Genomic DNA, 21,963 nt, shown 5'->3' with positions numbered 1-21,963 from the left:
ACATGAGGTCATTGACCATAACACACAAGTTGAAGGTACGCTTTGAACAGGATGGAATCCCAGAGACCTTTGCCTGTGACATTGGTTCCCAGTTGGTGTCAACAGAATTCCACCAATACGCGTCGACTTGGGGATTCAAGATAGTGAAGTCTTCGCCAGCGTTTCTACAGAGCAATGGTTGGGCAGAAAGTGCTGTCAAAATCACAAGGCACTTGCTGAAATGAGCTGTAAAGTCAAAATCGGATGCATACCTTTCTCTACTTGAACTTATTGAAATCCACCTTCACAGGACATTGGTTATAGTCCTGCACAAGGGGCACCACACTCATATGCTGCTACCGACTACCAACTCGCTGCTGCAGTCAACCCTACCAGAACGTGTGTCTGAGATAAGTGCAGCCCGCCCGACGCGAGAGGCCACCATGACCAGTCAGCACGTGACTTGTGTCCATTGGCAAAAGGAGATGTACAGTAGTATGGATGCAATCAGCATCTCATGGAAACGAGTGGGTCCTGGTCAAAGTGACCTGTCGAGTTGCCAACCATTTATATGAAGTAGTCACCCTCACCGGCTGGACACCCCGCCAAAATTGTCGTCAACTTTGTTTGATGAATGAGAGATTCAGGGATATCGATATCGGTGATCCAGATCACGTCAGCAATGTCCAATATGACAGTCCAGCAAGTGAGTCAACCAACTTCCCGGTGAGGATGGTGTGGCTACACCCAGTATTGATCATCCATCCGAGGAGGAGGGTGTGTCGTCACTGAGTCGTGGCCATCCACCCATCGAGGGTGATGTTACAGCCATGTTGATGGTTGGGACAGAAAATGGTCTGTTTACCTGAACGCCATCTGATGGGACTGTACGACATCCCGTAACATTGGTTGGCTACATGTAACTTTGGGTAATATAACTGAAAGCTCGGATATTTGACCTTGAATGCTCGAGGGTGTTGGGTTTGTTTCGTGCTCCTAATGTGGTAAGTTGGATTAATCAGGTGTTTCAACAATTGACTGGATTAAGTGGAGTTAACTGGTGGATTATGATTTGAGTATGTTGAGTTTACTGGCAAGATTTCTATGTTAGGCTTAAGTAGGCATGAGTAGAAAGCCCAGTGCATGGTTAACAATGCTTAAGTAAAGGGGATGTCACAGGATTCTGATGTTGTGCAGTGTTTGACGCATGTGCGGAGCTGTGTTATTGGCTGTTGGCAGAACCTGTATGAATAAAACCTGATCGATTCAACCAATCTTTCAGTTCTTAGCATTGCTTGATTAAAAAAAATATATATAAATATATAACCTTGAGCATCCTTCCACATCATCGAGGTGTTTCTCCAAGACTCCTCCAAAAATTAAAGTAATGACCATAACATTAATATATTAACAATAATGATTGCCAATAATAACATGACGTTCCCCTGGCCACTTCTGGAGGGAGGGGGTGTTTGTAGAATGAGAAAATCAGGAAAGCTTTTTAGGTTGACAAAAGGAAAAACAAAGCAGGACCTTTTATTGCCGAGCCGTCTGCGAACCCTTTGGCCACAGCAGTGTTGTGAATCTAATGATGGAGATACATTTTATCCACGTGGGACAATATATAAGTAACTGAGTTAAAACTCTACCCCAAGACCATAATTGATCTTGGGGGTTTATGCCAACCTTTTGCTCCACCAACAGATCTTAATGCTTTGTTATCGATACCATAAGAGAGCCGTTTGTCTGTGTCTGTGTCTGTCTGTGTGTCTGTCACCATTTTTGTCAGAGATGGCTGAACGGATCTTTGTCAATCTTTCAGAGGTTCGTTTTTGAGCTCCGAGGAGTGTTTTAGTTAAAAAAAGAAAAATTTGAAAATTTGAGGGGGAAAAAATTAAAAGTTCGTTTTTTGGATTGTTAGCTCGCCTGTTCGAAGAACAGAGAGCTATAGCGATACCCCCGGCGTGAGCGTGAAAATGTTAAAGCTTTTGGTGCAAGTTATTTAGAAGCTTGCTATTCATTTAATATGTGTACAAAGATGCTGATATTTGGTATGGAGGTTCCTTTGGGGTATATTATTGATGTAGTGAAGTTGAAATTAAAAAATAATTTCAAATGTTTTAAATTTTTGACCTGTTTTGAACTTATCTTTTTTGTAGCACATCAACGTTAAAGTTTTTGGTGCAAGTTATTTAGAAGCTTGCTATTCATTTAATATGTGTACAAAGATGCTGATATTTGGTATGGAGGTTCCTTTGGGGTATATTATTGATGTAGTGAAGTTGAAATTAAAAAATAATTTCAAATGTTTTAAATTTTTGACCTGTTTTAAACTTACCTTTTTTGTAGCACATCAACGTTAAAGTTTTTGGTGCAAGTTATTTTTTAGAAGCTTGCCATTCATTTAATATGTGTACTAGGATGCTGATATTTGACATGGAGGTTCCTTTGGGGTATACGATTGGTATAGTAAAGTTGAAATGAACAAACGATTAAAAAATTTTTTTTTTAATTTCAACCTAAGATGGTGTCAAAGCCACCCAATGCTCGCCTGTTTATACTAGACGCTTGCCATTCATTTAATATGTGTACGAGTTTACTGATTACAATATACGAATACATATATTGCTTTAAAATTAGTTGGATCAGACTTCACTGCAATGCTTTATAAAAAATATTATTAGACTAGTCTTTTAAAAACGATAAATGTATAAACAGGCAAGCATTGGGTGGCTTTGACACCAACTCTCTGGTTGTTTCTTTCTTTTAATCACCTCTATAGCCCCTCAACCTTTGTGACTATGTGAAAGGTAATATTAAGTGATCTCTGACCACATTCCTCAGTAGATGTAAACTGGAAGTATTTTGGACCCCCACAAAAAATATACCGGGTACTCCTGCTAGTTAATAATAAAGTTATCTGTGATTGGCACTTAGCTGGGGAGAAATAATCCCAGTTGACACATTCTGCCAGTATTTAGTTGGACTTTTATATATATGTATGTATATGTATATATATATATATATATATATATATATATATATATATATATATATATATATATATATATATATATATATATATATATATATATATATAGAGGGGGATGCAAAAGTAGGTATACAGTAATGAAAAACAAAACTTATTTTATTGATGATACAAGCATATCAATAATAACATACCAATAATAAACATATCTAAATGATAATAATGATTTTAATGAATTAAATGAATTCTAGTATAAAATTAATCTGAGCACCACTATTATAATACTGGTAATATTGGTATAATCCTTACTGTATACCTACTTTTGCAGCGTCCTGTGTATATATACAGTCGACTAGGCGTAAGTCGTCACCATCGGGACCGAGAAAAAAGTGACGACTTAGACATGTGACGACTTACGCGAATGCGAACATTAATGATGACTGTGGGGTGAAGGATGAAGTCGCGCGTGGCCTGGACATGTATGTGTGAGAGGGCACAACAATCTCGAAGCAGGTTGTTGTACCAAAAGGGAAACACAATCCTCGGGCCATAGGTGGGGGTTCATTAGTGAGTTGGAAAATGATCAAGCAAAGATGGAATTCATGAATCACTTTATCAAAGGTAAAGATAATGAACAACTGTAAGACAACTCAGATACCATCGGTGATGGTGTATGACCATCAACAAATGTGGAATGAATGGCTGTTAGAATTCATTCATTGGAATGAATGTAGAATGAGTTTTCTTATGGAATGAAAACTCATATACCATCGACAAATTACATGACACACAGTCATCGTGATGACTACCACTCAATACCTTTGTGAAAGTGAGTGCGGTGATGTACAAAACAAGCCAATATAAAACCATGATCAACTTCAACACTAAGCTCGATTGATCCTTTACTCCTTCACCAGACACTGCATTGTGCAGCCTGTCTACCTCTTCAGATGCATGTGGGACGGCATGCTGACTGAGCTGAATGGCGTGCTGACTGAGCTGAACGCAGCGCAGTTATAAATAGCCTATCACTGGCGGTGTACACCAATGAGCGAGCATCACGAGTCCATGAAATCGGGCTTCTCACGAGGTAGAAGTTCCATGTGACGAGTTAGGCGTGGTAATTCACTTGAGTTTCCTTTATGCGGGAACGGACAACATCTGATGACTTAGACGAAGTGACGACTTACAGACTTTATATATTGTTTATATATACTTACAGAACAATATATATATATATATATATATATATATATATATATATATATATATATATATATATATATATATATATTGTTGCGAATTCGCGCCCGCCAGCGTGCGAACGGCCACGTAACTCGAATCGCGGCACGTCGCCCACCGGACGGACAATTCAGTCATGACCCTCTCGGAACAACGCCTGGAGCTAGTCATGGGTGGGGGTTTAACCTCACCATGATCGTGCCAATTGCCCACCCACGCAGAATAGGGTTGCTCGCCAAATTCGATCTCCCTAAGTACCTGCGCGAATGGTCGACCGGGCGATCGTACCACGCCACAGGCCGACTCCGGACACGAACCACTTAAGCGGTCCGTTCCATGCTACAGTGATAACCGAGCGGTGTTATTGTCGGCCTCGACGGTTCCGATTAATTACCGGGCGTTTTAAACCCACTACGAACCCCTTGTGTGAAGCAGAATGCAGAGTCAATTAAAAGGAAGGAGACGAAGCAGAGCGGGAACAGTTCAACAAGCAAGCATTTTACTCCGCAGAACATGGAAAGCACGTATATACAGCCATACAGAATCAAAATGTACATAAAAAGCAAATGTAATACAACCGACTTGCGCGTACACACGGCAACACTTACACAGTTTTACTTCACAGACGGCGCCAACACACATTTACACAAAAGCAAAAGAAAGAAGCCACCCTCACAGACAAGGAGGCAGACAGGCCCGTAGGCCAAATGTGCGTGGGACCTCGAGGAGCGGCCAGGGCCGCGAGACCGGGGAGGTCTTACCCGCGTCCTCGTGACACGTTGGCGGGCAAGCCGCAAAATGGCCACGCCGCTGTGCCCCGACTCCGTGCCCCTTGGCGTGCTCGTTGGCACCACGTTTGGGGTGGGGGAGGAACGGGGCCCCCTTTTGCACTATCTCAGCACGGGGGGGAAGGGGAAATTGTTGATGCCCTGGGGAGGGGAGTGGCTGGCTGGCTTGGGTCCCGCGACGAGACGAGCGATCCCCCACACCGCAACCTCATCGCCGACTGCCGTCCTCCTTGCCTCGGACCCGAGTTCCCTTGCCTGCAGCTCCACCACACGCACTCGACTGAACTCCACCAACGCAACGCTCCTTGTCTCCAAAAGCAACTCCCCGACGACACTCTCCTCCCCTCTTCTCAGTTCCACACTTTCCTCACGAGTCGCCTTGTGCTCGTCATTTTATAGCTCTCAGGAGGCGCCGATATGCAAATTCCTGGATCAGGACGCGATTGGAGGCGGGGCCACACAGCCCCCCCCTGCCCCCGGTCAGCCATTGGTCGGGCAAAAATGGGCGTGAACCTCCCCTGATCCTAAAATTTGCATAGGCGGACCGAGACGGAATTCACCCACACGCGCCCGGAGGTGGGGCCAAGCCGCCTCACGCTTTCCCATTGGACGGAGGAGAAGTGGGCGTGAAGCATTCCTGATCCGCGGATCGACGCGTTCGGCCTCCATGGCCGAACGGCTCCGGGAACACGTCGTTTGGTGTTGACTGGTGGTGTTTGGGAATGGCCGTAGAAGCGATGATGTGGGATGAAGTTGTGAAGGTAAAGGCGAAGGTGGTGGTGTTTGCAAATGGTTGTAGAAGCGATGATGTGGTGGAGGTGGCGTCGTTGTAGTGTGATTGGCGCTGTGGTGGGGATGGCGTGGTTGTTGAGATGCTGTTTGTTTGAAATAAAAGATAGAACAGAAAAATGGCTAACTCAAAGCGTCGCAGCCCGGATGGATCACATAAATTCCCTCTATACAACGGGTTTGTGCTAACTACACATGTACCTATGGAGATATCTCACCTGAGGGCCCTTTATGGTGTAATGCGAATTTCCACAGCCGTAACAATATATATATATATATATATATATATATATATATATATATATATATATATATATATATATATATATTGTCATACTACAAGGTGCAAACTTAGAGAGTCACCTGATGTGGCAAGGGCTACTGCATACCCTGCATTACACATCAAGCAATTTGAGTATTTATCAGACGAGTTCAGATGATAAACATTGTGCGAATATCAAACAAAACAACCTTTCGAGTGCACTGGAAGAGCAAATCCATTGTAAATGTACAACGCACAAGCAATTTGAGTTGCAATACTCAGTGAAAAGCCAACACGTGACTGTAATTTGTCCTGGAAAATAGGCTTTCAGGCCAAAATTAGAGTCGAGTTGGGTTTTGGGCCAGAGGAGCAATCAATGCTTCGTCGGAGCTTTAGAAGCGGTTCTCTTCACTTTGCAATTCCCTCAACATCCTCAGTGGGCTCTCAGGGTGGAGTGTTCAGTTTGTAACCTTATGGGATCCAAACATGTCATTTGCGGAGCTCTGTTGTGGAGATATTGTTCATTTTCAAACAAAGTTCATTTCAGAAGGTTTTTTTTGCAAATATTGCACCATGAATTTGAAACTTAATAAAAAATGATTGCTTGCTGAATCTCTCAAATATGTCAATAAGTATTGTTATTCTCATAATTATAACCATTGCTCATACCTCCATAGATCTTTCACATGACCTATGACCTCGCCAGTGCTGTTGTGCGTATCTTCAATTTGATTGGCATGATGCTGCTTCTGTGCCACTGGGATGGCTGTCTACAATTCCTGGTTCCAATGCTTCAGGACTTCCCCGAAGATTGCTGGGTGTCTTTGAACAGCATGCAGGTAATACTCCAGTAATTTTCCCTTACCTATGAGAGTCGTGGGAGAAGTTTCCTTGGATTCTGCTCGCTCTGGGGTTAAAGATAATTGATCGACATTGGGTGTGAATAATGATCAACTCCTGCTTTGATGGTGCAGATTGAGAGGCATCTCTTTTTCTTTGTCTCTTTTGTGTACAGAACAATACATGGGGAAGCCAATATTCATATGCACTGTTTAAGGCTATGAGCCACATGTTATGCATCGGATATGGACAGCGTGCACCGATTGGCTCAACGGATGTTTGGCTGACGATGATAAGCATGATCATCGGAGCTACGTGTTACGCCATGTTCATCGGTCATGCCACCGCACTCATTCAGTCACTGGACTCCTCACGGCGACAGTATCAGGAAAAGGTTTGCATCGTTTTCCATGTCAGTTTTATGATTATCGGTTATATTTTCGTAACGGGTCTTCATAGCACAGCAGACTGTGAGAAACATATGTGCTGAGCTATTTGCCTTGGCTCCTTGTCGAAGCCCATTTCGATCGACTCTGCTGACCAACTTGATATGTATATATGTAAATCGACTCCTCCCATGCTCTTCTATCCGAAGAAGCTGCATAAAGCAACCATGAAAAAGCTACCCAAGGTAAGCCCTTTTATTTATATAATCCGAGCCACCTGGGTTTAATTGATTCGCTGAGAGCTGGTTGGTTATTCCCTCCAGTCACAGGTGAGAGATGTGAGTGGGTCTTCGTTTTCATTTATATGTTGACTTATTTTGATGTTTACACGTGGTACATGCTTGGGAGCCTCGTTCATATGCATTTGTTTGCGCTGTCGCTGAGTAGTCTCCAACAAGCGATGAAACTGGTCCGGCAGCTGAGGGGGGTATGTCGCATTGGGATTCTCATGTGAGTACTATTTGTGAATGTCTTTACAGCTGTGGAGGAACTCTGGGAAGGGTTTGAAATAGCAAAGGGCTTACCTTGGGTGGCTTTTGCTGACCTGAGTGGTGACTGGTCATGGTAGAATGACCGGCCATTGTTAATCGTTGCTTTATGTAGCTTCTTCGGCTAGAAGAACATGGGAGGAGTCGATTTATTTATACAATCCCAGCCACCTGGGTTTAATTGATTAGGTGAGAGCTTTAAAAAAAAGAAAAAAATTGCATACATTGTCGAGGCTCATATGAAAGTGAACACACAACGCACAGCAGGAGACAACAGGGGTGGGAGAGGGAAGGACAAAACAGTGGGGAACAGAGGCATTAAGATATCTGTGGAAGGGAGAGGGATGGGGCAGGGAACACGAGGTATACAAGATGGACATTACAGGGACTTTCAGGAAGGAAAGCAGGGAATTTGAAGAAGGTGGGTTTGGGGTGGATTAATGGGGGGTCAAAAAGATCATGGTTTTGGATGGGGGAAGATAAGTGGTGGTGAACAGCTGTTTTGAAGACTTCAAGGGGAGAATGGGATTGAAGAGAGTGTGGGAGTAGTCCGGTGTAACTTGTTTCATGTCTGCCCCGGATTTGGGTATCGGGCTTGACATTCACACCCGCAGGTGGGGCCTGTGGGTGATTGTGTCCTCCCAGATTGGCAGCATGCAGGTTGACGTGATGGTAATTGACCGTGTGCCCAAAAGCCATGCTTCGAGAATTTCCTGGCTGGCCTGGTTCGGTGCCGAGGCTTTAAATACCGTCTTTTCCCATGCGAAGTTGTGTTGTAGCTTATGGCAATGTGCTGCTACCAGTGAAAGCTTGACTCTGCATGCTACTGCTTGCTAGTGCTGCGTCTACTGTGTTGCGAGTTGCCTGGATGTCTGGCCCACATCGTTGGCATCACAGTTTCGACAGGGGATTTTGTGGACCACGTTCATCATGTCGAGTCTATTCACGCTGTCTTTGGGCCTGGACAGCTGCATGCGGTGTGTTGTCCAAAGTTTGTGTGTGACCCGGGTTCCGAATTGGTGCACCAAATGGTTGGCTATCTCCAAAGTATTGCCGATGTATGGAAATAATACTGCTTTGACTGGTTCCTTAGGTTGCAGTGTGGGTACCCTCTTGTGGCCGCAAGACAAAATGAATGCTGTCGGGTTGTCGTCGTTCTGCAGTATGCTGGTGACATGTTCAGTTTCAGTTCATCATCTAACTTGATCACTGCAGTAAGATTTGGCCCAGTCAAACAAGGTTTATGCACAAGATTGTTTGTGTGTAGTCAGGTGACCACTATCGCAGTTAAGGACCCGGTCTGTATGTGAAGGTTTGTGGTACAACTGGATGCTCAAACACCGGTCTGTTACGCGTGACACCCAAATCCAGAAAAGGAATGAAGCCGGTTTGTTTGAGCTCATGTGGGAACTGTATGGCAGGTATCGTACTGTTGATGTGGGTTCACACACGAACTCGAACAAGCCGAATAATATGCGCCACACATACCGCCGATCGCATCACGTGCCTTCTGGTTTATGGGTTTGCACTCGCGGAAACAATCATCTGGGTGGCAGACAGACTTGTTTGTGGATTATGGGGTTTTACCATGTGAGATGTAATATCCGTGGCTGATGCTCACCATTACAGCCAGGAAGTATGATATATCTATATCTATATCTATTTCTATATCTATATCGATATCTGTATCCATATATTACTAAAACTCTCATCTTGTATGTATGTTCCTGAAATACAGCCAAAACGGTACACAATAGCGCAAAATAGCACAAAAATTTTCAGCCCACCTTACTCACCATTCTCCTGCGGTGTGCAGTATCAAATTTCGTTAAAATCGGGCAACGAAAAAATTAGTAAAAAATCAATTCCCGATTCAGTCAAGTGCTCTTCGGGAGAATTTGATCAATGCAAACAACCTCAGCGATATAATTTGCTGGAGCTATCTTTTTTTTTCTTGAAATAATTTATTTAAAAATCTCAAACATTTAGTATAGACAAAGAACGATTTATTTTTAAGCATAAAATAAACATCGCCATTTTGATCTTATACTTCCGTGTTCATTAATAAATAAAATTGTGTTTGGAAGATTACGCACAATAATTTCTTCGACTTTCTTTTCTCCGTTTTTTTTTTCACATTGACACGCAATATCAAGTTTCGTAAAAATTGGGCAACGAAAAAATTATTGAAAAATCAAGTCCCGATTCAGTGAAGTACTCTTCGGGATGATTTAATAAATGCAAACAACCTCAGCGGTAGAGTTCGCTGGAGCTATGTTTTTTTTATGATTTTTTTTTTATCAACGGCTGTCACAACGGGAACCCAACGGGTTCACGAGTCATCTTGTGTATTACCACAACTCTCATCTTGTATGTATGTATGTATGTATGTATGTATGTTCCCGAAATACAGCCAAAACGGTACACAATAGCGCAAATTTTTAGGGCCACCTTACTCACCATTCTCGTGCGGTGTGCAGTATCAAGTTTTGTTGAAATCGGGCAAAGAAAAAATTATTAAAAAATCAATTCTCAATTCAGTCAAGTACTCCGGGAGAATCGGATCAATGCAAACAACCTCAGCGGTATAGTTCGCTGGAACGATGTTTTTTTTTCTTGAAATGTATTTCTTTATCAATGGCTGTCACAACGGGAACTAAACAGGTTCACGGGTCATCTAGTATATTACTACAACTCTCATCTTGTATATATGTCTGTATGTATGTACGTATGTTCCCGAAATACAGCCAAAACGGTACACAATAGCGCAAAAATTTTAGGGCCACCTTACTCACCATTCTCCTGTGGTGTGCAGTATCAAATTTCATTAAAATCGGGCAACGAAAAAATTATTTAAAAATCAATTCCCGATTCAGTCAAGTACTCTTCGGGAGAATTTGATCAATGCAAACAACCTCAGCGGTATAATTTGCTGGAGCTATCTTTTTTTTTTTTCTTGAAATGATTTATTTTAAAATCTCAAACATTTAGTATAGACAAAGAATGATTTATTTTTAAGCATAAAATAGACATCGCCATTTTGATCTCATACTTCCGTGTTCATTAATAAATAAAATTGTGTTTAGAAGATTACGCACAATAATTTCTTCGACTTTCTTTTCTCCGTTTTTTTTTTCACATTGACGCGCAATCTCAAGTTTCGTTAAAATCGGGCAAAGAAAAAATTATTAAAAAATCAAGTCCTGATTCAGTGAAGTACTCTTCGGGATGATTTGATCAATGCAAATAACCTCAGCGGTAGAGTTCGCTGGAGCTATGTTTTTTTTTAATAATATTTTTTATCAACGGCTGTCACAACGGGAACCCAACGGGTTCACGGGTCGTCTTGTATATTACTACAACTCTCGTCTTGTATGTATGTTTGTATGTATGTTCCCGAATACAGCCAAAACGGTGCACAATAGTGCAAATTTTTTAGGGCCACCTTACTCACCATTCTCCTGCGGTGTGCAGTATCAAGTTTTGTTGAAATCGGGCAACGAAAAAATAATTAAAAAATCAATTCTCAATTCAGTCAAGTACTCTTCTGGAGAATTAGATCAATGCAAACAACCTCAGTGGTATAGTTCGCTGGAGCTATGTTTATTTTTTTTTCTTGAAATGTTTTTTTATCAACCGCTATCACAACGGGAACCCAATGGGTTCACGGGTCGTCTAGTATATTAATAAAACTCTCATCTTGTATGTATGTATGTATGTTCCCGAAATACAGCCAAAACGGTACACGATAGCACAAAAATTTTAGGGCCACCAAACTCACCATTCTCCTGTAGTGTGCAGTATCAAGTTTTGTTAAAATTGGGCAACGAAAAAAATTATCAAAAAATCAATTCCCGATTCAGTCAAGTACTCTTCGGGACCATTAGATCAATGCAAACAACCTCAGCAGTATAGTTCGCTGGAGCTATCTTTTTTTTTTTTGAAATTAATTTTTTTTTCGTCAACCGCTGTCACACCGGGAACCCAATGGGTTCACGGGTCATCTGATCCAAACTAATATATATATATATATATATATATATATATATATATATATACATATATATACATACATATATATACATACATATATATATATATATATATATATATATATATATATATATATATATATATATATATATATATATATATATATATATATATATATATACACACACATATATACGCAGTATATATGCAGAAATTTAGCTGCTCCATGAGCCAAGATGACAGAGGACTAGCATCCACCAACTGATGTTAACAAGACACCCAGGTTAATGTCCATCTAAGGGACATCAAACACATTCCCTGCATGCAAAACAACCAGGGTGACAGTTTATAGCTGGGTCGAGATTTGAACCCAGGCTGAACAGCAAAAGGATGAGTTTGCATACCTCAAAGCTATCCTGCCAGCACAATATATAAACAAGATGGATGTCGTGCATCGCACGATACTTGTAAACCCCCCCCCCCCCCAAAAAAAAAAAAATAGATGCGATGGAAACAATTTGTCAATTTTGAAAATTTGATCTGTCAAGTGGTTTGCATGATTGAATGTTATCCATAACAAATTTGGTTGATACATTTCATAAGTGTATGTACTGAAAAAGGTGTTTGGATGTTTTGGATGGCTTTGACCTTAAATTTTGACATTTTGGCAAGATTTCACACACACATACTACACATACCTACAAATAAGCTACACCGGTTTAAATTTATGCCTGGTGTTGGCTTAATGGTTAGGGTGGTGGGCTTAGGATCTGAGGGTCCTGAGTTCAAATCCCACTCGGCTGTTGAATTAATACCAGGTGGGGTTGACTCTGCCTGTCATCCTTCCGAGGTCGGCAAAATGAGTGCCAGCATGCTGGTATCCTGTGTCGGAGTGGCGACCCGTCCAGAATTGTACCCAATAGCCAAGGAGACTGCTTAGGCAGCACCAACGCTCTGCACAGAGTATGGTCCCAGTGGATGGTTTAAATTTGATATCTTGAAAACCTTTTTTAGATATGTCAATAAAAAAAATCACTAAAGTCCCATTTCATAATGGGGTGAAATTGTTGTCATGGAAACTGATGATATGTCAAAATGGCGAAATCGATTGTTCTGATTTTTGATGAATCGATTCAGTGACAACAATATTCAAATCCTATCAAATTTCAATTCGATCAGATGAAAACTGACGATTTTCCAAATTATACCTTTCGGTCCAAATTTTTGACCTTGACCACTGGATTAAATGGCTGACCGGAAGCGATTGACTAAACTCTGTTTTGAATGCGCTGGTCGAGTTTTATGTTGTGTCGCAAACCAGAAGTCTCTACAATAACTCTGTGCTGTTATCTCAAAAGGTTTGTCGGGAAACATGACTTTGCTCTGACCTTAACCTATGACCTTTTGACATCAAAATCAGTAGACTTCGAGCTTTTGCCGAGCTCCACAATTGGTTAAGTTTCATGATGATCAGTGTAGAATGAATTGCGACGAACTCACTGAGAAACAAACATACTCAGGAAACGAATACACTTGTGATTCATTGATTTTGCAAGTAGCAAATACTGTATGCGTTCCCTTTCGAAGAACTTCGATGCAGGAGAAGGCCATGAGGCCCATCAAAGCCTGCATATTGGTTGCCAGCCTATGGTTGTTGTCTGTTCTCTGTTCTTTTGAAATGTTGAGCGACAAGCAAGGAAGCCGCACGCACCATTTTTCAACTCTTTGGTATGACTCAGATTGGGTCGGATCGAACCACCAACCTTTCGGGCTCAGAGCAGATGCTTTAACCATCACTCCACCGAGACTGTTAGTGTGTTCACATATTGTTGTGTTCACAGCTGTTGCCCCTCGTGTAAACTTGATTGTTAATACGATTTCTCTTTGGACTTAGTATCATATATTAAAATGATGCTTGCCTTGCTTGACAGCAAGGGCGTTGTAACGGTACGTCCTTTTTTTGAGGGGAGCTTTGTTTGGTTATCTTTGTGGGGAAATACCTCAATATGTCTATCTCAAAGTACCTTGTAAACTTGGAAACATCTTTCACAATTACAATATCAAACATCTTCGGAGACCAAATGGAAGTGAAATTTTTTTATTTTGCAATAATTTTTTTTTTTCTTTTACCATTTTTTGTGACGACCAAAACAGACTTGTGGAACGCGTTTAAAACACAAGTCAATGTTTGTCAGGAAAGCTTGCTGCAGTGAAAACCATCAACTAAAAACGATTATTTGACCACAGTTTGATGTCCATTGTTGGAGGGGGGGGGGCGGGGGAGGTTATTCCCAAAATGCCTTCACAGTAAATTCTTGTTTGCAATTACTTTTGCTATTCCCTGTCGAATGAACCATATCGATGTTTTAAGTTGACACGTACACAGATGCTTGCCCGCCATGTCATTGATTCTCTGAGCTCCAGAGTATTAGATCAGTAGTTGTGACAGGCCACAAGGGTCCTGGCCCTCAGTTGTGCCAGTGGCGCTGAGTATGGACGTGTGCCTTCACTGCTTTTTGAGATGCGTAACTGGCCAATCAATGAGGCGTGAGCTCTGTGCAGCCAGATTCTAATTTTAGTTCAACGTGTGTCCCTTCTATGGTCGAGTAGCCATCTGTTAGAATATCGGTGAGCTTGGGATGTGGGATGAGCGCTTACAAGGGAAAGGGAATTTCCTATGTAATCGTGTCTGCTCTTGGTGGACAATGCTTTACTGTTCAACATTTGATTTTTGTATATTCTGCAGATAATATTATGCAATTGTTTTATTGTGGTTGATTTATTATTATTATTATTATTATTATTATTATTATTATTATTATTCCTGATCCGGTTCTTGCAGCATAAACCCAGCTGGAGGAATGTTGTGCTCTTTGATTTTTGCAAGTTGGAAATGTAGATCAGCAGTACAATTGTAAATTGTCCATTTTTGGTGAGAATATTGTTTGATAACATTTATATTCATGTTCTCAGATTTTTAGCATTAAAAAAAAAAATTGGACGTGGGCTTGATGCTCATGGATGGGCTTGAACACAGAACGGACCAGTACAAGAACGTGAGAAAGGGGAGAAACGCACCAACAAGAAGGGTAGAGGGACATCACAGAGGGATATTTTAAAATATTTTTTACATCACAGGGGAAGGGTCAACCCAAAAACCAAGAGGGCCCCCCCGGGTGGAAAAGCAAAGAAACAAGATGGGAAAATGTAATCAAGATGAGGGTGCTGCAGAAGATTGGTCCACAGTAAATAAATAGGGGTTGAGGAGCTTTAGGGAACTGAGCAGCCAAACAAGGAGAATTCCAGATGGCTTCGGAAGGACCTCCCAGAATACCATGCTCGGTGCAGTTCCAGTCACAAAATGGCCTGAAATTATGTACCAATGAGAGCCTCCAGCTTGCTACACTTGGATTCGGGCCCCCAACGTGCTGGTGGCAAACATGTGAGAACACCAACTCCTTCAGTATCCTCTAGCAGGCATTGCAGAACCAGGAACGCAACTCAAAAGGCAGAAAGATTCCCCAAAAACCCAGAAATCTCCCGTCTGGTGGCCTTCCCCCATGAGATTGGCAACAGAACTAACATTCTGATAAAGGCCCCGGAGGGAAAATCGGTGGTACCCGGTGGTTACAGACAGCTTAATACTGATTTGGAGGAGGAATGGGGGAGGGAGAGAATGAGAGCAGGGGGTTTGGGGTGGGGTGGGGGGGGGTGGAGGACACAGGGGATGAACAAACTCAAACACAGCAAGAAGGGGAAGGGATCACTGGGAATGAAACATAAATAGAGCAAACAATTGGAAGGAGGGTGGAGGGAGAAAAGAACAACCTGAAAAGGAAAGGTGGATTTGGGGAGGTTTCATGAGTAGAAAAGATCATGAGTAGAATGGATGGGAGATAACCTGAGTGGGTGGTGAACAGCTATCTTGAAGCCCTGGAGGAAAGGGTGAGATTAAATGTAATGATTTGTGTGCTGGTGGATTCCTTTGTACATTCTGCTGTGGTAAGGTATGAAGTGGTTTTGTATTTCTGGTGTGGTTTGGGGGGGGCAGGGGGTGTAGCAGCCGAAACCCGAATCCGATCCATGTTCCTCCTGATGACTTCATCTTTGGCTGTTTGGGTTCCCCCTGATACTCCAGCGCTGTATTTGGTCAGTTATTTGATTAAACAAATTGAGGAAGTTTGTTCCACAGGTTAAATTGAGTCTCAGATGGCTTTTTCTTTCAAGTAGGATCCAGTATCCAAAACCCACTTTACCTTCCCGGCAAATTAAACACCCCAGATAGGGAACTGTGCTTGCAGCGTGCCACCGACATCAAGATACAGCCGAGTGTTAACATAGGTGGACATGTTGGCTCACAACTACTCATAATTGAACAGCGAAGGAGAACTCGCTGTTGCAACACACTGGGCCTAACCAATGGACACCGACACCCAGGCAGTTTGGAAAGGGTTTTTGTACTTTCCTTTATAATTTAGCAAAAGGCATGTATGTACATGTCAAACTGTGTCGCAAATAGTAAAACCTTACATTAAGCGCATACGCCCCTGATTCAGTCAACATATCACAGATACATTGAAACCACTCTCATTCCGGGAAATGAAGATAAGCAAGAAGATAGAGAAAGAGGGTGATGGGGTATAGGGTCAACCCCAATCTCACCTGTACGTTGTGGGCCCAGATGGGGGGGGGAGTGGTGTGCTGTGGGTGCGTGGAGAGGTGCAGGGATGAATGTGAGGGTGGAAGATGGAAGTGTGAAGTGGACATGTCACTTTGCCCTGATAAAGAGAGTTGGCGCTTTGAATGTTGTTGTTGTTGGGTCACTCCGGTCAATTCTGCTTAAACGGCCCATGGCATAGAGATAGGCGATTGATTTCCCAGGAGCAACCCAGAGATCTCTCGCATCTATTATACTGTGTTGTTGTCCTGGTGGAGCCAGGACCGCGCAATCTTCCATGATGTGTTTTATTGCGTGTGGGGCGGCATGGCAGAGGTTGCAGGTCGAGTCTGTGTTTGTGCAGTGAAAGCTGTGGGTGGTGTCCACAGCGGAGGCATTATAGGTGAACACGATCAAATCTGGGAAGTAGTTTCTCTATGAAATCGACAGGTGGTTGGGGGAGGGGGGTTATGCCCAAGATACTGTTTGAGCCTTGGTTATTGATTGCGTTTATGGTGATGTGGATATGGATGTGTTTTTGCAGTTGTCCATTGTCATTGTTCGGTGGGGGATATTTTGAAGGATGTCATTGTAGGAATGTAGGGTCTTTGTGGTATTGTTCTAATATATCCAGTGATCTTTGGATGGTTGGACATGTAGTGGCATGGGTGATTAGGGTTGGGACTTGCTGTTATTGCACCTCTCAGGTGTTTGATTTTTTAGCATTTTTACCTGTGTGTGTTGGTGCTCGATGGGTGGTGTTAATGTACAACTTGTGGTGAAGCGAAGGGCTTTGTTTTGTATGGTCTGTCTGGTGTTGAGATGTGTTTGATAGGCTGGAGGCCCAAGATGAGCTGGTGTAGTTAATGACTGATCTTATGGAATGTTTGTATATAAGTGATGTTGTTTCTTTGTGGTGTCTGAAGTCGGTGCCTGTGAGTGCCCTGAGTGTGTTCAGCCTGGGAGCGCATGTTTTTTGTTTTTTTTTAATGTTTGTGATGTGATCTGAGAATGACATGGATGTGTTGAAGTGGTGCCTCGTATTTTTGTTTGGTGTGTGTGTGTGTGTGTGTGCGTGTGTGTGTGTGGGATAGTGTGATGTGCGGTGCAGTGCTTTGTTCTTTGTTGTAATTTGTTAAAAGAGTGATCGTTGATTTTGTAGGAGCGCTGATCGAGCGCTTTTAGTGTGTTGATGGTGAGCCAGGTTTGTAGGGTGCTGAGGAAGGGTTGAAGTTGTGCTGTGTCCGTGTTGATGTTGCTATGAGTAGAGGTAATGGTTATATCGTCCGCATACAAGGCTATTTGTATGTTCTCGGGTGGTTGTGAAATGTCGTGCATAAAAATATTACAGTGTGGGGGAGAGGACTGAGCCTTGAAGGACTCCATTAGGAAAGTATCATGTGCGTGATGAGGTGTAGTTAAAAATTATGTACGACTGTCTGCATGATACCGCAAAGTGAAGGAGCCTAGCATTTTGGATCTTGTGATTATGAATGTGAATAAGATGATTAAATCAATAGAACACCTATCCCCACTTGGAAGTAGCGGCCATTGCTGTATTAGCGTGAAGCTCAGTTTGTGCACTGTGGAAAACGATCCCATCAATGAGCCGAGATTGAAGTTAAGAATAAAGGAGATTATGATCAGATGAATCGGAAACTTAAGGAGGTAAAATGGGACGAGGAGCTGGCAGAGTTAAACTGTGAAGAGGCATGGTGCTTCTTTAGGGATAAAATGGAGGCAACCATAGACAAACGTATTCCTTAAAGTGTACCGACTCGGAATAGGCGGAAACAGCCATGCATCACCCACGAAACAATGGCCCGGTCTCGTAAGAAAGGGAAGACTTGAAGAAAGTGCAATGAAGGGAAGGCTTCTGATAAATATGTCGAGGAGAGAAATAATCTCCGCCGGATGACACGGCAAAGTCGTGAAGACTCCGAGGAGAGTTTAATTGAAAGCGTAAGTACAAACCCAAAAGGATTTTGAAAATATGCGAGCGGGTGATTTAATACAAGCTGATGGGAAAGTTATGGATGATGACAGAGAAAAGGCAAGCGCACTAACCGACTATTGTACACCACTCCTTCCCAATTCCATGTCCAGGCGATGCATGACATCACCGCCGGGCGCCGAAGGAAGGGAGTACTCGGTTTTTACTCCGTTTCCTTGTTTGTTTTCTTGTTTGTCCGGGCGATATCTCAGGTGGTTGGGGGGTGGTTCGCTGTTCAAAGCCATCCTTTGAGTTAGGAAGCTGAAATTTTGGGACAAAAGTGAAGATATGATTTGGCAAAAAGGGCATTTTTTTTATTTTTTGATCAATCTATTAATCGATTAATTACTTAATTATTATCGATTTATTATTTCCTTATTTATTTTCTTTCTCATCTGGGCAATATCTCAGGCACCTTTTGAGCTTGGAAGGTGATATTTGGACAAGACAGTGATGAAGTGATTTGACTTTTATGGGTATTTTTGATTTATTGATTAATCAATTAATCGATTCATTTTGAGATGAATTAATTTTTAAAAAGTTATAGATTCAGATGAAACGGTGGTTGTTTTGGCATGCTATTAGGCAATTGATTGAGAAATCAATTATTTTACGATTATTTATAATTTATTTTTATTTCGCAATTATTTATTTTTTCTTTCTTGTTTGTCCGGGCGATATCTCAGCCATCCTTTGAGCGAGGAAGCTGAAATTTGGGGACAAAAGTGAAGATGTGCTTTGGCATAAATTGTGTTTTCTCTTTTAATTAATCAATTCATTATTATCGATTTATGAATTACTTATTCATTTTTAGAGACCCCAATCTCTTGATACTCTTTTTTTTGATACTACTTGTACATTGATACACCGCTCCTTCCCAATTCCATCTCCGTGTGTTGCATGGCGGCATCGCCGGGTGCTGAAGGCGCTCTGACGATGTCACGTGCTTCAGGGTATGTAATTTATTTAGCATTTATTTATTTAGTGGTGTACTTTGAATGTACCTGTACTTGTTTTCGTCATGTATTCACAGAGGAGAATTTAGTAAATGTGCCAAAAACTGGAATGCTGCTCCATTGGATCTGCACTGGAAGATGTCAACATTACGGAGAAAATAAGGAAGAAGCTCGTGAATCTAAATGGCAGCAAGTCAGGAGGACCAGATTGTCTACACCCTCGATGTCTCGAGGAAATGGCTAGAACCAGCGCAGGTCCCTCGAGAGTGATATTTCAGAAATATTTTTGAGGAGGGTGTTTTACCTGAACATTGGAGGATTGCAAATGTCACCCCGATCCATAAGAAAGGGAGTTAACTTGCTGAAAACTACTGCCATGTAAGTCTGACTTCAGTGGGAAGAAAAATCATGGAGTGTGTTGTGATGGATGCTGTGGAAAAGCACATGATAATGCATGATCTGTTTGCGGACAGCCAGCATGGATTTACTCACAGCAGATCATGTATGTCTCAACTACTTTGCATCTTTGAGGAACCGTTGGACCCAGCTGTTTCTGGACTCTATGTCCTTTTCTCCTGACAAGCTGGAGAGCTTGCTTTCAAACCTCAACTATGATTCTGCAACCAGTCCAGTCGGCATCAGCCCACGTGTCCTAAAAACCTCTTCTGCTGCTCTGGCTCACCCTCTCTCTGTTTTATTCACCCTCTCATTTTCTCAAGGTCATCTGCCATCTGCTTAGAAATCAACAAACATTACCACTCTGCATTAAAAAAGGTGAAAAAACATATTCCTGCAACTACAGACCAATCAGCCTTCTCCCAATATATAATTATCAGCAAGGTCATGGAATCCATCATCGCTTCCGACATTAAATCTTTCCTCTTCTCCAATGGCTTGATTTCAGATGATCAATTTGGATTCAGACCGGATCATTCTACCCTGGACATGCTGCTTATGCTTTCCCAACAATGGAGATGGAGGTCAACATGACATCAGAGCCATCGCCCTCGACATATCACATGCTTTCGAGATGGCCTGGCATCCCGCCCTGCTCACCAAACTCTCTTCCTATGATAACCAAGGCAATCTCCATTCATGGCTCGCACTCATAGCTCACAGTCTTCTAACTCCACCCTCTGCTGTACCATCTCTTATCCCTCAGATCGGCAAGCAGCAACGTCTTCACTCTTTAGGCCTGGATAAAATCACAAGCTGGTCCAACACGTGGAACATGTCTTTCAATCTCGACAAATCTCCCACTCTCACAATGTCTCTTTGAAAGGACTGTTTGGAAACCTCCACCCCCACCCCCAACCCATCTACTTTCTCAACAATTCTCTTGAAGAAGTCCTTTCATTCAAGCTTTTGGGCGTCACTATCTGCCATGATCTTTCCGAGGAAAGCCACATTTCCAAGCTGGCCTCCAAAACTAGTCGCCGACTCGGCATCCTCCATCATGCAAAGTCCTTCCTTGGCAAACATAAGGTCCTGACCACATACAAAGCTTTCATCCACAGCCTCATGGAGTATTGCTCTCCCCACTGGGCTGGTGCTCCCAACTCACACCTAGCTCGGCTTCATCCTGTGGAAACCAAGGCTTTTTAGGATCATTTGTATCTCCCGTAATGAATATGAGTCTTTAGGTCCCTCAATCTTTCACTGCAGACAGGTCAGTGATCTCTCTGTCGTGTACCGTCTCCTCTTCGGCCTCGCTCCCCTCTGCTCTGTCTGTGATCTGTCGCCTCTGGAACAAGCTCCCACACTCTCTTCAATCCCACTCTTCCCTCCAGGTCTTCAAAACAGCTGTTCACCGCAATCTCTTATCTTCTCCCATCCAAAACCATAATCTTTTCTACCCCCGCTAATCCATCTCCAAATTCCCTGCTTTCCTTCCTGAAAGTCCCTGTGGTGTCCATCTTGTTTACCCCACGTACCCCACCTCATCCCTCACCCTTCCACAGATGTCCTCATGTCTCTGTTCACCACTGTCTTGTGCTTCCCTCGTGTCTCCTGCTCCCTTTTAATTTGTTATGCATTCTGTGTTGGCTCTTATACGAGCCTCGACATTGCGTGCCAAAAAAACTGACTCGATTGACCACGGAGATCCTGTCGAAATCACGTCCTTGGATTTCCGTAAAGCATTCCACTCTGTCCCATGCAGAAAGCTCCTTTAAAAAGTGGCAGCATATGGAATTGAAGGAAAGCTGCACAGATGGATTGAGGCATTCCTATCCGGCAGAATCCGACGAGTGGCCATCAATGCGGTGAAATCAGTTGCAAGGGCAGTCCCCCAAGGGAGTGTACTGGGGCCTTCATTGTTCGTCCTGTTTATCAATGATATATTATACCAGATGGGCTCACAAGCTCTGTGTATATTTTTGATGATACAAAAATCATTGGTCCAGTAAAAAGCCAAAGTCAAAAGGACTCTGCAAAACGATTTGAACGAAACAAAAAAAAAATGGCCAGCAAATGTCAACTCCCTTTCAACATCAACAAATACCGAAGTACTGTATGTCGGAAGGTCAAAAACATTGATGG

The 21,963-nt window shown here is 42.5% G+C and overlaps 1 protein-coding gene across 1 annotated transcript in view; it reads left to right on the top strand.

The window, feature by feature from the left end:
* Positions 1-21,963, top strand: part of LOC147021064 (potassium/sodium hyperpolarization-activated cyclic nucleotide-gated channel 3-like) — a 96,757-nt gene that overhangs the window by 31,287 nt on the left and 43,507 nt on the right. Inside the window, exons 3-4 of the mRNA XM_085890792.1 lie at positions 6,727-6,888; positions 7,065-7,283. Of these exons, the coding sequence (XP_085746918.1) occupies positions 6,727-6,888; positions 7,065-7,283 (381 nt within the window). The remainder of the gene's footprint in view (positions 1-6,726; positions 6,889-7,064; positions 7,284-21,963) is intronic.

This window comes from Eptatretus burgeri, chromosome 8, assembly GCF_056783735.1.
Source record: "Eptatretus burgeri isolate ZD-2024b chromosome 8, Ebu_testis_v1, whole genome shotgun sequence".
Lineage (NCBI taxonomy): Eukaryota > Metazoa > Chordata > Myxini > Myxiniformes > Myxinidae > Eptatretus > Eptatretus burgeri.
This window is presented reverse-complemented; position numbering and strand designations above follow the sequence as displayed.